At 50.0% G+C, this 15554-nt stretch overlaps 1 protein-coding gene and 1 long non-coding RNA gene across 3 annotated transcripts in view; one reads left to right on the top strand and one right to left on the bottom strand.

The window, feature by feature from the left end:
- The window catches only part of MAP2K6 (mitogen-activated protein kinase kinase 6), a 55777-nt gene extending 46251 nt beyond the window's left edge, over positions 1-9526 (bottom strand). For both annotated transcript variants that reach the window (XM_065693832.1, XM_065693833.1), the window contains exon 1: positions 9179-9526. In XM_065693832.1, coding sequence (XP_065549904.1) covers positions 9179-9194 — 16 coding nt within the window. In that variant the 5' untranslated portion in view covers positions 9195-9526. The remainder of the gene's footprint in view (positions 1-9178) is intronic.
- Positions 578-8563, top strand: LOC136021356 (uncharacterized). The gene is made up of 3 exons (XR_010615741.1): positions 578-637; positions 6627-6838; positions 6912-8563. It is a non-coding gene; the product is annotated as an uncharacterized LOC136021356 (long non-coding RNA).
- Positions 9527-15554: the final 6028 nt, after the last annotated feature.

Here is a 15554-nt window from a genome sequence, read left to right as displayed (position 1 = left end):
ATCAGGAGCTGTACATACAAAACCCCCTTTATAAGCCTTTCTGTCAAAGCCTCCATAGAACTCCCTGTGCGAGGTTCAGGACTGTAGTGTCAGTTATACACACACACGCTCACAAATCCAGTGCTGCTTTCTGAGTTGCAAGGACAGATAAGCAGAAACGGGATCAAAAGAGCCCAAGAAAAAGCAGGGTGGTATAGATCATCTACACAGATGCATCACGTCCACCCTACTTAGCAACCAGGACAAAATACATCCCCAACCTTGTAAATTCTTGTGTGTGTGCTCAAACCCCAAGCACATTCAGTCCCACTGACGCCTGCAAAAAGTCTCCTATGCTCCAAGTTTAGCACGTGCACAAGTTGCTTCAAGATCAGAGCAAAATAAAACCCCTATTTAGCTTCCCTTTGAAGGGGAAAAAAGAAGATTCCTCAGACCCCACTCATCCAAATGAGGGCCTTGCTTGGCTACAGCTGCTCTGCATCGGCTCTGATTCAATCTCCCAGATTGCTCCTTGTGTTTCAGCTGCAGCAATGCCTTTTTAAAGCAAGCTCCTGGAAAACGAGCCTCCCCCCGTTGCAGGAGGTGCTGGCCAGGGAGATGCTTGCACAGGATGAGCCCTAAATGCCTGTGCCACAAGGTAAAGTAAATGCTTGTTGACGCTGGAAGCGCTGGCATTGTTCTGAGGTCTGCGCAGGAAGAGCGAGAGGAGGAATGCTCTCCTATTGCAGGAAGCTGTTCCAGCCTCTTATCAGACATAAAGCTTCTGATTCCTTGCGGGGGAAGTACCAAATGTTTTTGAGGGGAAGGAAAAAAAGAAGGGAAAAAATAAATCGCATGCTTGGCTATAAAGGAAGCTGCCTTAATGGCATGAATGAAACCCAAGTCGTGCTATGTGGGAGCTTGCTGCGCTAAATAGCTTAGGTGGCTACAAGCAGGAGCGTGTTACCCTGCTGTCACCGCATAGAAACCTGCGGATGGGCAACCCAAAGGTCCTCCTTTCTGCCCCAAAGGTGTCTGCAGCCAATTCAGCCTTTCTTGTCTCCAAACACCAACTTCCTATGAGCCATCTCTGAATGCCGCGTCTGTGTTGCCCTCCCCAGCTGCCAGGGACTATTTTGGGCTCTCCCTCCAGTTCAGATGCTGCTCCGTCAGGGGCTATTTCCTGATGTCCTTTCATGCACTGCACTGATCTGCTCTTTTGGTTAGTCTATAAAACTGATGCTTCCTTGGCAGGAATCCAGGTTTTCCATCGAGATGCTCCAAGTTTTAGTGGCAATGAGCAAATCACTGGTGTCCTTGGGAAACATCAGGAAGTCGGAGCCTATGTAAATGGCCTTTATGTTTCTTCTAGAGGGTGTCTCCCAAAGGACAACTCTGACACATAGAATGGCTCTCTGGTTACACAAGTACCTGTATATATAATGGCTGTCATCATGGCTTACTGCATAGATATCTGAGTAAACCTCAGTTTTAAGTCTGTTCACTGCATTACCAGATTTTGTGCTCCATTTGAGCCAAGCACTTCTGGTCTCCAGCCTGGTTCCTCCCGATTGGTTATTAGGGGACTGTGGCTCCCATCTCTTACAGTTAAAAAGCAGAAAACCCTTTGGAACAGGTTGAAAAACAACAGTATCTAGAGCATTGCCTTTCTTCTCCGTTAATAGGCTACTCTGTCAACCCTCTGCTTGTTAAATGAGAGAAAAATCTGTGGGCATGCAGTGAAGGTCAATCTTGTGGTTTTTGAAAGCATTTAATTAGGATGGTTAAGTACAGAGGTCTGCTTGAGAGTGAGCTTCTCCATTAAGCATCTGCATCCTTCTGTCTGCAGAAGCCAGCCTGCAAAAGGGGGCTGCAGGTTAAGGCTCCATCTCTGTGTCCAAACCTTCAGTGGTGTTTGAGCTTAGGATGAAAACTGTTCTGCATTGCCTGCTCCATTGCTAGCTCCAAAACCTGCATGGCATGATCCTGCACGGATCTCTTTAACAGCACAGTCCCAGCTGGCCAGATCCTGGCCTCCTTGTGCAGGGGCTGGGGTGACCCACTGCACCCTCGGGGACCCATCAGGGCTGCCAAAAGCCCTGTGCTGTGGCTTGTACTCCTCCTGAGGCATTTCTTGCTGAGTGCTGAGGCTCGGTGCTTAAACAAAGCTGCTTAAGATGTAGCTTTGCCCAAAGGGGTTTTGGCATTTTGATGATAGCATGTAAAATCCCTGTCTTCCCCTTCATCTGGCTGGAAGAAGGGCAGATGTACTCAGCTGCTACAGGTGTTTCACTCCTTGAATGAAGCTACAATAAATGTCACATATCTGGGCTTTAATCCCTGGGCAGTGGCATCATAAATGCTACAATCACAGGCTGCCACTTCCTTTTTAAAGGGCCACAGCATCAGCTGTTTGAAACAAGAAATCAAGTCCAGTCATACAAAGCCAAACTTGGTTTTATTTCTTCATGCTTTCGCAGCACTGGAGACCCTAATTGCAGGCAATTAAAGCAGCCTTAGGAAAAGAAGGGCTGTGTTGAAATCCAAGCTGGAAAGCATACTTCTAAATGGGTGCCAGTTGCCAGCGCTGGAGAAGTGCCCCAGGAGAATAAGCTGGTGCTGCACAAACCCTCCACATAGAGCTGGATCTAGAAGGACCTTCTCCTCTCCTGTGTCCTGGTTATGTGAACGCTTCACCTCCTGCATGCAGGCACTTGCATGAGCAGGCAAATCCAGCAGGCTCTTACTGGGACTCCTGCATACGGGAAATGGGAGATGCTGGGAGCCGATGAGGGCAGATAGAATGGAGCAAGTCCAGGGAAAGAAAGTAATCGATGCTGGGCTTGCCTTTAGAATGTTCCCTCTCCCTTTTTGATGCTGGTGCTCTGTAAAGGTTTGCCTTTGCCAGATGAGGACTTCCATTACCTTAGAGCTGTCAGAACAACAAAAGACTTCTTTGAGTCATTTTCTGTATCTGACCTTGAATTACTGGAGCAGCAATAAACATTAAGAGCAATGAGAACAGAGAGTGAAGCTGTAATCTTGACGTTATAACTCGCTGCTCAAGTGTCAAATAAGCCCTGCTGAAAACACAAATAAGGATCTGACCCTGCTGCAGGATGAAAACAAGCACAAAAGCATGCTGCCTGGGACTTCCACAGCCCAGCAGCCAGATGATGCTCTGAGGCCATTTGGCACTGATAAGCATTGTTTCACTGAGTGCAATCACATATTTCTGTGTAGAAGAAAGATTCTCCATCAAAAGCAGCTCCCAAGTCTCTGCTGATTCAGCCTTCATTAGAGGCCTCTTACTGTGGACACAGTGAAGTGGTGACTCCTGTGCTTATTTTCTATTGCTGCCTTATCTTGGGCATCTCATCTGCAACTTCTGCTGCATTTATTTTTTCTCCACTGGTTTCATCTGAGTGCAAGAGAAGTGGATGCCGTTTGGGCTTCAGTTCTTGCAGTGGTTTTTGATCTGCCTGGGTGCGGGATCGGAGAATCTAGCCCCGATTACAAAACTGCAAGCTAAGTAGGCTAACAAAACAGCAACTGCAAGAAACTGGATCAGCTTTGCTCACTGAGGTTTTCCTGCTCAAACAGAGGGGGGAAACATGCTTTCTCTTTGCAGTCTTGCTTACAAATCTGAAACTCTATGCAAACAAGCCACAGCCATTGCTCCTATAGGAGCTCCAGGGAACAGTAGCCTGAGTAGCTCCAACCCCAAAGTACCCTCCTGATGCAGTCAGATGCTGCTTTTACCATGCCCATACAAATCCAGGCCCCTACTTGATGATGGGATGCAAATCCAGAGCGATGGTCAGCCTCACCTTTGCTAGCACCAGCAGACCAAGATGCACAAGTGGCTGTTTGGAGCTTCCATAAAGGATGTTCGGCATCTGTCTGCAGCATCTCCAATGTAAAGATGATTCGGAAGTGCTTTAGCACCCCAGAGACTTTCCCAGCGGGATGAACCCTCTAAAATGTTAGCTGGGTATGTGGAATTCCTAGCTTAAAAGGAAGGATAGCTTCAATTTCGGCTTTGAGGCAAAAGAAAGCCCTGCAATTGAGAGTCTCAGGCTTCCCCTCTCCAAACTTCTTTCCCCTGAGCAAAAGACTCTTTTGCATTGACACTTGTCACCATGCAGAATACAATGGCTTTGAAGACAAAGGCGAACTTTTTGCACGAGTACATATGGAAATTGCACTGAACGGCCTTCCCTGCTTTGCTACTACAAACCATAATACCTAATGTGGCACCGCTTCAGGGTCCTAGATCTGCTTTCCTGCTAACGTTGCTCTAGCTGATAATGCTCATCTCTTCAACTCTTCCCAGACAGGCCCCAAGGAAAGGGAGCAAAGTAACTCCACAGGTAATGAAGCATTTAATTATTTATTATTTTAATTATAGCTCTGTCCGGGTCCAAAATGAACACAACAGTCCTGCAATTTACCCGGCCTCTGGAGACTGACTCAACACTATATAATGATGCTGCTGGTGACCGTGCTGCCAACTCATACAATGCACCCATCGTCACCCAGAATTAAGTGGCCACAGCCAAGGACATGCAGGTCCTCTGGGTTTTACCTCTTTGCCTTACTCAGAACTCTTCGTGCCACTCACTGCCAATGGGAAGCTGTGACCTGGGAGATGCAGAGCTTGGCCTTTGGAGCTGGAGGAGACCTGCTATGGGCAGGCTGAGCATTTGAAATGCAAGTTCATGGGGTGATAGCAAGGGCCCCATGGGAAAAGGCTGAGAATCATGACCGTGCACACAGATCAGGGTAACAGACCCTACGGTCCTCCAAGTGCATCACAAGGGAAGGCCGCAAGTGTCTTCCCATTCCTGTGCTATTAAAGCTCCTCTCTTTTCCTTCTGTTTCCTACTTAAAAAAGGGATCTGAGCTTTTGTCAGATGTGTTTTTAAATCCTCTTCCAAGAGGCTTCTATAGGTGCTGTTACGGCTCTTTTCAGCAAAAGAAGATGGACAAGTGACATCAAATGCATGTATTGTTTTTGGGGAAAAAAGGCCACTTTTAGTCATCTTGTATACCTGCAACCACAGAACACAGGATTTGCAAATCTACCATGTGACTTTGAAGGTAATTGTGTTCCACTAATGCCAATACTCTTGCAGGAATGAAGTGTCTCATCCCTAAATTACTTCTGTGGTTTTAATTGAGTATCATTTGCTTCACCTTAGCAGCTTGTGTATGTGTCAGAGGAGGGAATTCACCCCAAAGGAAGCTCCATTTTTTTGGGTGTCTAAAGTAGCAAACAAGCAACACTCAGTGTGGCAATGAGAAACCTACACTTTTCTTCAGCTGGGAGGAGAAAACAGCTCTTTGCTCCTTTTCCCCTGCAACTTACTGCTTTTATTGCTATAATTACTTCTATGGTTTGAGCTTTCAATGCCTGTGTCTTCCCATCCATGCCGGGACACAAGGACATGGCACCCTGCAAATGCACCCTGGTTTTTGCAACCCCAGAGTCACTGCCTGGGGTGGAAGGGGTGAGACCTGCAAGCAAATGCCTCCTTAGTGCAATGCAGAGGGAGCTAAGGCATCAGCTAGAGGGGCTTGATGGGGTGTTTTGGTCCCTGCTGTGCAGAGCAGTGATTTGGTTTATGTCAGACATCGTTCCTAACACTTTCTACCCCAACAGTTGGTTGATTAACTCATGGTTAATTCCTCCAGCATGGCATTACATGAGATTTTTAAACCTCTTTATAATCGCTTGCCCCCCTCTTAATCCAAAGCAGGTACACAGGCACTTCCACCATGGAAGTGAGAAAGCAAAGCAGGGTGAAATGGTAATTCAACGAGATAACCCTAAAACGTTAAAAGTAAATAAGCAGCTCGGACTGAAATTGGCCGTTTGCTGCTAGGCCAGGCTTTGCTAGGCTTGCACCTCACTGGCCATGCCACAGCTTTGCTAACCCTGCTCTGGCAGAGCCTGGCCCGTGCCAAGTGCCTGTGTCATGGGAGTGAGTTAATAGTGAGAAGCCGAGGTGGTGCTGACAAGGCAAACTGCTCATTGCACAACCAACAGAGCCTCGCGCTGCTCACGGGTTAATTTTATACCAGCAAAGACCTGCCACCTACCAAGGATTTAGACAAAAATAACCCCAACTACCATTTAGGCTTTACACTGATTCCACTGAGGCTTCTAGCTGGAAAAAAAAAAAGAGCATTTCACATAAAAAGTAATATTTAGAATAGGCACAGGGCCTTTGGTCAAAGTCCATAGGGTACATGTTCAGCCAGCACCACGTGGGACGTGGTTCTCATAATCTCAGTGTCCCTTTCTCAGCTAGAGCACAAAAAACTGTGTTTGAAACAACAAAGTGTAAGATGTAAGGAATGAGATCAATGGACAGCGATATTAAACTAAATGTAGCTCATTTCAATGCGCTGTTTATGAATTAGTGGTCTAATGGGAACTGCTTCCCCCTTCCCTTAGTTCAGTGGAGAAATCTGCACATTTGCAGGTTGCTCCTCTGATGTGAGTGAATAATTCCCCCAATTACAATGAATTTGGAAGACTCTTGAATACATCTGCTGTCACGAGAGTTCAGATTTATAGCCTCAGACTCTGTTTAACTTGTAATTAATACGGACTTCCGCATTTCTTTTTCCTCTTCCAGAATAATATCCTATTAGTCACGACAGCAAAAAAAGTGCCCTATTTGGGCAAGGATTCAACTTCTTCTGAGCTCCCATCAGCATCAAGTCCCACTTGTCCAGAGCAGGGACTTGATGGAACAAACTGCAGGGACCTGCTGGGGAAATCTTATTTGCTGTGGATTGCTCCATCCAACTAAAAATACCACTCTGCAACTTCAAAGAGGGGATAAAGGTAGAAACAAGTGAAATGCAGGGATTTGGACCTGTTGGTATCTTTCTGACTTCATCTCTGTTTTGTCTTACAGAGTGCATCAGGACATCAGGGTGCAGGGAACATGCCTACATCCTGCAAGCACAATGCTGGAGGCATCTGCTATGGAAAGGGCCAGGATGAAGCTGTTGCTTCTGAACCCCAGGGAATGTTTTATCTCCTGCAGCCCGTGCTACGGTTGCGTGCAAAGCACATCACCTCCGCTTCCCGCATGGCACAGGTAGGGTCCAAGGAGCAGTTCTGCCCTCTAACCTAGGTGAGATTCCTTGCAGGGAGCAAGTGTTATCAGAGAATAACCATCCTGGTTGCACGTTCCCCCGACAAGCAGCATTAGGAAAAAAAGAATTAATCTCTGGCAAATCCTGAGCACAACTTTGGAAGGGATTCAAAGCAGGGAGAGGGCTCCGCAGCCCAGCAGCTGGCTAGAGCTCCACGCAGTATTTTAGAAAGCTGACGAGGAACCTCCTGTGCAACACATGAAAGCTGATCCTGAAATGCAGATTATGCCTCCCTTAATTCATCCTGAAGAGCGATACCTCTGCTGCAAACCCCTTCCCGAGCGAAACCTCCGCCTGAACAGCTGAACTTGGAAAAGTTATCCGTGCAAGGAATTCAGACTTAGACACCCGTATTGCACAGCGCGGGATGGACGGGAAACGGATTCAAGAATGATGCCATTCATTGAGATCATGTTTTGTGGGTTGGCTACTTGCATTTTCCCCATTTTCCTGGTATGAAGAAGGATGGACAAAGCGAGTGCATGGGATAAGCGGCACCCCAGAAGGGTGGGCTGCATGGCCACCAGCTCAGCTCCCTGCCAACACTGGCTCCATGTGCTGCAGCCATCCCAGCCTGAGGCTTTTAGGGACCCCCAGGAAGAGGCTGCTCCCCTGCCCTACTATGGGTCTTGCAGGGACCTTCCTGCAAGCAGCAGCGGGCATCGTTCGGTTCAATTCTGCATTATCAAACTTCTCTGGCTCTTTCTATTGGAAACTTTTAACAATTCTCTGCTTGGCTGGAACAGATGACTGCAGCAAACCCAAATTAGGAATAAATTATACAACAACTTTACATTTTTCTTACAAAGGAAAACTGTGTGGCAAGAGCTGTGAAAGCACCTCCTTCCCATGGCCTCCCTGCAAGGCTTGTGGAGGAAGGCCACGGGCTCCACAGATGGCTTGGGATTTAAAAACAAAACAGCCAGAAGCAGCCCCAGTCCCAGTTTGGGATCTGCTCTGCCATGCACTGGCTCACAACCCCCCCCTCCCTGCTCCCCAATATGCGTGAGGGCTGCAGAATGCAAGAGCCAAGCTGCAACAGCAAATCCACCCATTTAAAAGAAGCTCCAAAAGCTGCATCTGCTGACATATGGGCATCTATTTCCACAATGAATGGCCGGAGCAACTCCTCCTTAAAAACATCTCCAGCCGGCTCTTGCAGGGACTATTGCATTCCCACTGCATTTTTGCAATATTAAACTCCCCACCTCCTCCCTCCCACCAACCATCATCACCCCTTCCTTGCAGGACACAAGGCAGAATCACTCCGGATCAGTTCCCAAGCAAAGCTCAAACCTTGCCCACCACGCTGGCAAAAGAAAGCCATCAATGCAAGAAGGAGAAATCACTGCCGTCCCCTCCCCAAACGCTAAATAAAGCAGCTCTCAGCGATCTGGTGTTACAAACCTCCGACCAAAAGTTACCAAATATTGAAGGGGGGGGAGAAAGGGGGGGGGGGGGAATCGGTGGAAAATGATCTCAGTCCTGGCACAAGAACAATACTTTCCCATGGAAACATAGAGGTATATATTTAATTCCTCGCTCACTCGCACTCAAGTTTCACCTTTCATCTCCTCCCAGGACTTGTTTCAAAGTTTCATCTCAATGAAACGAGCCCGCAATCCGCACGCACGGCCACAACCCCGTTTTCCTCCTCGACACCCTTTTATCTCCTTGCTGACCGGTGCGGGAGGGGGGACACGCACACACACACACACACACACACACACACAAACACACTCGGTGATCCCGGCTGAAGAATTCCACTAACGCCAAAGCGCAGCTGAACGGCGAACGCAGCCTGCAGGAACTGTGCCTGTGTGGATGTGTGTGTGTGTGTGTGTGTGAGTGCGTGTGCGCACCCGCGCCCAACAGGAAATGCAACGGGGGGAGCCACGGAGAAGCCTCAAACTTCAAATTGCAATTGCATCCCGAGCACAAAACGCATCCATGCATGCGTGCACCTCGCGAATGCATGCACGGCCGTCTGCAGAGCTGCAAGGAAGAGAAGCAGGAGCCTTACCTCTGGGCTGAGACATGTTTTTTCCCCCCCTTGTGCTTTGCAGGGGGCGGGGGGGGATAGATGGGCAGCACAAAAGACTTTGCCTCGCCCCTCCTCTGGAGCTAGTTTTGCACACAAAGATGCAAACTGCACCGCGCTCGCTCTTCGTGCACCTGGAGTTCTCCTGCCTCGCTGCTGCAGCGCGCCCTGCAGCGGGGGTGCGCAAAGGGGGGGGGGTGCACGTCGGGGGGGCCGCGCTGCGCTTGCACGCCCTGCAGCAGAGGCCCGCGGGGGGCTCGCTTCCCCCCCCCCGGCGCGGTGTGGGGCAGCCTCCGCGGCACCTACATGATGGGCCGGCGGCTCGAACCTCCAAACTTGGAGCGGGGGGGGGGGGGGGGGGGGAAGGTTTGCGTACAGCGCAGGCGCCGTGCCCACGGCTGCCGCGCTGCAGACTGGGGCTTGGAGTCTCTGCCCCCCCCCCCCCCCCCCCCAAACCCCTCCTCCGGCTTCCTGCAGGGGGCGGTGCGGGGCTGCGCGCCCGCGGAGCCTGCGCGGGGACTGCCGCGAAGTCGCGCGGGAGCGGAGAGGGGCCGCGGTGGCTCCGCGCTGGGGACGCGGAGGAGGGTGCGGGAGCGGGGTCTCTGCAGCCTCGCGGCGCTTCCCTGCGCGCTTCCCTGCCTCTTCCTCCTGCCTCCCTCTGCCCTGCCTCCCTTCCTGTGCCCCCGCCTGTCTGCTCTGCCTGCCTTCCTCTCCGCCTCTGCCCCTGCCTGCCCGCAGACTGTGCCGTGCGCTCCAGGCACCGTGCAGCTGCCGGCTGTCCTCCTCGTGTCCCCACGTTTTGGGCACGGTGGCATCCGCCCAATGCAAAGGCAGCCCTTGGGAAGCAGAGGCGCTGGGGCCGTGGCTGGTGGTGGTTATGATGGGATGGTGCATCCCGGACTGTGCAGGAAGCGTTGTCCCGTCTCTCCTGCCATGCGCTTGGGTACCACCGGTACTGCCGATGTTGGGTGCACACCAAGTTTCCACCGGCTGCACTGCGCTGGGCGTGGGTACCACATCAAGGGTCCGTTTTGTCCCCATTGGCTTTAGATTCCAAGGACCTGTTGGAGAGGGGCATCTTGCCTTTGTGCTAATGTGATGCCCAGGGCATCACACGTTCTGCATAGCGCAGTGGTGCCTGGGCTTAACCAACGCTCCTGGTAACCTTGTATAATAAAAGAATTTTTAATCCTTTTGTATCCTTTTCCCCTCACAGGCAGATGAGGTAAAGTGAGCTTCCCAAAATCTATTTTCTGAGGTGATCACCTCGGCCCCTGTGGGCTCATGGAGGTTTCCTGTGGGAAGAGGTGATGCAGTGACATCCCCCAGGGATGGGGATGCTGCTTGGATCAGGAGTGCAGCTGTACCCTGGGGTGTAGTAGATGAGTACTCACTTCCTTACATAGGGACTCCATCTTGGGAAAAGCCCCTAAGGAAAGGCAGGCCTTCCTAAAGCCGTGCTTTATGTTAAATACGTATTTTGTTACAGCAATATTGGAAGAACTGGAAACTGAAAAACCCAAAACCTGAGTGCTAAGAAACGTGTGGTGTGGCTGATTTTCACACTCCTCTGTGTCCCTGCCAGCCCCATGGGCTCAGCTCACGTTAGGCTGGCGTTAGGCAGGATTTTGCCCCTTTTATCTGCAAGGACTGAAGTCTGGAGGAGGCTGTACCCCTCCGTTAGGGATCTGTTTGTGTCTGGTGTGAGGGAAGTATGGTGCCGCACGTGGTCCTTCCTGCCAAGCTGCAGCTAGATCAAATCCTTACAGCCAAGCGATAAATCCCCCAAATGAAAGGTTTACGATGGAAATGCTGACAACCCCTTCACTAACCCCTTACAAATGGCAGCGTTCAAACTCAGTAGCTATAAGCTAAATGAGCAGCAGTGTCAGCAGCCTTCGAAGAGGGCTGTAGTGAACCCAGAGGCCTTGTGTGGGTAAAGGCTATGGCTTTTAATGCTTCTAACAGACTGCTGCTGGTCTGCCCTCTATGCAGGTACAGAGTGAGGGATGCTCCTTTGGTTTTTCATTGGGTGAGAACAAAAGCTTGGTTGTTTTAAGGCTTTTTTTTCTATAGAGGATGGAGTCATAGACAGAATCATGCAGGGCGATGTGCAGGAACCATCGAGGTGCCTTGTGTGAGTTCGTGTCTCCCAGTGCATGGAAGTTAATTCCCTAGGAACATCACTTTAATCATCTGGTGTCAATAAGTAGTGCCATGCCATGTGCATCCCTGTGCAGTCATTTTATAGGAAGTAAATCACCATGTTATGCATGGCTGTGAAATAGAGGAGTCCGGCAAAGTGCTTGGGGGAGAATCTTAAAGGAAGGAGTTACTCCTAGGAGGTATCCAGAGGGCTGAGCAAAGAGATCTGCTGTCTGTATCTGGGTCTGGCCATACCTTTACCTTTAATACTGACCCTATGTAGAACTGGAATCATATACGTGGTACGGTTTGTTTCTTCCTCTTCCCAGCTTGCTCCCTCATTGCTAAGAGACTATTCTGCTGCAGAGCAATTGGACAAACGTGCTGCGGTTTCAGGGCACCACTGAAAAAACATCTCCTCTCCGCATTTGTAAACAGGGGGGTTGCACCAAAATATGCCTTTGTGTTAGACACGGCTCCGTTTCCAGCGTGTGCTTTGATTGCAGCGCTTGGAAGGCGACCCATGCGTGTCCCGTGGTGGGTTTCTCCAGTAAAAATACAATTAGAGGCTTGGGTTTCAGTGCTTGCACGAAGAGAGAATCAACAGGCTGGAAATTAATCCCAGAGCTCTGCCCACAAACAGCAGCGAGCTCGAGGGGTGCAGCTTCTCCAAGGCTTTGCTCTTGCAAGGCCGCTGTCAGAGGTTCTTTGTGCATTTCAGTGTCTTACACCTCAGTGTTTTCCCCTGGTTCATATCCCTTCACTACGAATTGTTTGGAGAATCCAGGTGCTGGTGATGTGTGGTTTATAAATGTGGTTTATAGTTTATGTATGTTTTAGTCATAGATGGTGCGAAACAGAAGCAAAACTGGTGTCCAAATCACCTCTGGTACCTCCTTCGACATCCTTGAACAGTAAGACCAGGTTTTGGGGCTCAAAATCCCAGGTTTCCCAGTGTGGCACATGGTGGGAAAGTGTCATATCTATTGCTCTGATGCTGTTGTGCATTTTGGATGACAGCCCTGTGCGGGGATGGAGAGGAGTCACGGGGCTTGGGAAGGGGGATCTCCCAAAACCAATATGCTTTGCAAATGGAGAAATCAAGCAGGGCCAACCTGCATGGGGCAGGAGATTGGACTCTGCAGGACCTCTGCAAAAGGACCCAGTGGCTATTTCGGTTTCCTTCCATTCCAGTTCCTATTTTTGTTGGATTATGCTGCTTCCAGCATGGTGATGGGAACTGCAGGGAAGGGAGGGTACTGTGGGGCAAGTGCAGAGAGGCTTCCGCTTGGTCTGTCCTGTGAAAGAGTGTAATGATGGGTTTTAGATACAACAGGCAGGACATTGGTATTTGCAAGTGTCCCAGGGGATGGGATCTCATGAAACTTCCCATCATTTTTTACTGGGGCAGTGGTCAGCCCCCCATAAGGAAGAAGAAGAGAATGGGGAATGCCAGCCATTTCCCTCGTGCTCCCGAGGTGCTGTGGCCTCACAGTACCAAGCTGGAAATGGAAAATAGCAGGAATAGGCACACTGAATGCTGGCATAGAAGGCAGCAGGCTCTTGGCTACCGAAGGTGAAGGAACTGCAGGAAGTTCTCCAAGACAAGAGGGACCAGCTGGAAAAAGGGATGCCCCTGAGGGGTTATGCGGGGAAGGAGCTTGAAGAAAAGCCAAAGCAAACAGCGGGTGCAGATGCTGGGGAGGAGAATGAGGCTTGACAGGAGAGGAGGTGAGAAACAATGAGTCGTCCGGAGCATGAGCTGCTTATGGGAGCAGAGACCATCTGCTCCTCACCAGCCTGAATGGTGCCGAGCAATATCCTGCATTCCTTTGTTCCCGGGGTTAAAGGGAATTCCAGGCTGCCGGCGCTTAAAGCCAAACACAGCCCCTGAGAGTTCAGCCACCTCTTACCTTTTGTCTGAGCTTCCTCCATCTCCTTCTCCTCCAGCATCTCTCGCAGCCGTTTACTCATAGCACATTTATATAAATAGGACATTTATCCACCTTGGATCATGGATGGGTGAAAAGCCGAGGAGGATGCCGCGAATCACAGAAGCTACACGAACTGTGCTGCCCTGCTGCACACAGTGGCACTGTTGGGAAAGTCTCTCTTTGTGGCTTTAAAAAGAGAGCTGAGCAATTCAGAGGGGATAATGTGACCCAAGAAGCACACACTGCTCATAAAAGGGGCAGAAGCCAGTAAATGAAAACTACTTTCAACTCAGTGACCTAAGTAATAGCCTTTGGTCTGGCTGATGGCAACCCCTGCAAGTCACCTGCCCTGCATCCCTCACTCCCTACCTTACACAGGCATTTAGGTTTGGGTCTTTTCACCTTTGTGGCACTGTTCTGTACTTTGCACTTTGTTGCTTGCTGTTTTTCACTGAGTCCTTTGTCCCTCTTAAGTTCTTTTTGCAGCAAAATGAGTTGCAGGCTCCTGCACGGATGCTTCCTTTGGGAGCACAGCGACAGCAGCATCCCTTCTCCTCACTGCCCGTAAGCTCTCTGGGGTAGAGCTCTATCCCTCGCTGTGTACAACCACCACCACATGAGTGTTTTTCTTGAGGTGGTTTATTAAACCTTTATGATGTTTATGTAGCTCTCAGGGTAATGCGATCTGGGGTTAATTACTGGAGCCGCTTTTCTCTGTGAATCCCTCTGAAAAGCCTGCGGTAGTCTTTTGTGCTCCTGTTTAATATGGTACAAATTTGGATGCCTTGGTGTAAACATCAGCATCGGGAGGGCTCAGATGCCATAAAGGTGGCCAGGAGCCATGTGTTGCTTTGCAGGGGATTTGCCTTTGCACAGCAAAAGCCCTGCCTTGGATATGGGTGCCAGATGACTTCTTGGGTATGGATGCACCCAGTGTCCCAACCATCCTGGGGGTTGGAGGCAGATGTGGACCTGCTCAAGTGAGTCCAGATGGGCCATGGAGATGCTGCGAAGGCTGGAGCATCTCTGCTATGGGGACAGGCTGAGAGAGCTGGGCTGGTTCGGCCTGGAGAAGAGAAGGCTCCTGAAGGGGAGACCTTAGAGCAGCTCCAGTGCCTAAAGGGGCTGCAGAAAACCTGGAGAGGGGCTTTGGACAAGGGACAGGCCAAGGGGAATGGCTTTAACCTGCCCGAGGGGAGACTGAGATGAGCTCTTAGGCAGAAGCTCTTCCCTGTGAGGGTGCTGAGGCGCTGGCACAGGGTGCCCAGAGAAGCTGTGGCTGCCCCATCCCTGGCAGTGCTCAAGGCCAGGTTGGACACTGGGGCTTGGAGCAAGCTGCTCCAGTGGAAGGGGTCCCTGCCCGGGGCAGGGGTTGGAGCTGGATGAGCTTTAAGGTCTCTTCTAACTCTAATCAGTCAATGAGGAGCTCAGATATTCAGGGCTGACGCCTTCCCAGCAGCCAGGGAGAGGAAGGAGGAGGAGGAATCCACTGCAGAAATGGTTCACTGAGGTTGAGGAGCTCCAAAAGTGCAGTTCTGAGAAAAGCAGTGCTAAATAAGGACAGGTAGAGGCCTCTGTCTGGAGGGATATTTGTGTTGGGCTGGCAGCAGGAAGCATAATTTTCTTTCAATGACATGTATACCCAGAGCACGCTGCAATACAAAGGCACGGGGCTTTTTCAGAGCAGGAAATTGTATTTCATAATCCGTGCAGCAAAATTTGCTCGGAAGGGAGCACAGCTGGTGGTGGGCAAGTGCTTGATGGCTGCTGGATCGGGGCAACAGCAGTGCTGGTGGAAAATACCTATTTTCTGCCATCTCCCCATTAGCAGTGGGCACATTCCCCCTCCAAACTGCTTTAAAATAGGTCTTTTGGTTCTTTTTCCTCCTTCCAAACTCTGCGGATTTAAAATAGGCATTTTGGTTCTTTTTTCCTATCAACACGAGGTATCATTCATGGCCAGAATGAATATCTGTTTGTACTGATGTGGCTGTGATTGTAGTATTCTATACACATTGCACGCAGTGTATGTATTATCCTTGTACCCCTGGCACTGCTGTTGTTCAAGAGTCTGTTGCAAACTTGGTTTTTTCCAGAGGTTTCTGACTTCCCATAAAAGTCTATTCTGGGCTGAAAGCCTCCGGGTGCCAAGTCTTAGGTCAAGATTGAAATTTCTTTTATGAACTCTTATTTTGAGCCAGTTTGAATGTTATTCTGGAAGGTGGGCAAGGGCACAGAGCCTTGCGTGCTATGAGCAAGTCTGACTCCTAATGAACTTC

The sequence above is a fragment of the Lathamus discolor genome, chromosome 13, assembly GCF_037157495.1.
Source record: "Lathamus discolor isolate bLatDis1 chromosome 13, bLatDis1.hap1, whole genome shotgun sequence".
Lineage (NCBI taxonomy): Eukaryota > Metazoa > Chordata > Aves > Psittaciformes > Psittacidae > Lathamus > Lathamus discolor.
The sequence above is the reverse complement of the archived record's forward strand: the minus strand, read 5'-3'. Positions and strand labels throughout refer to the sequence as shown.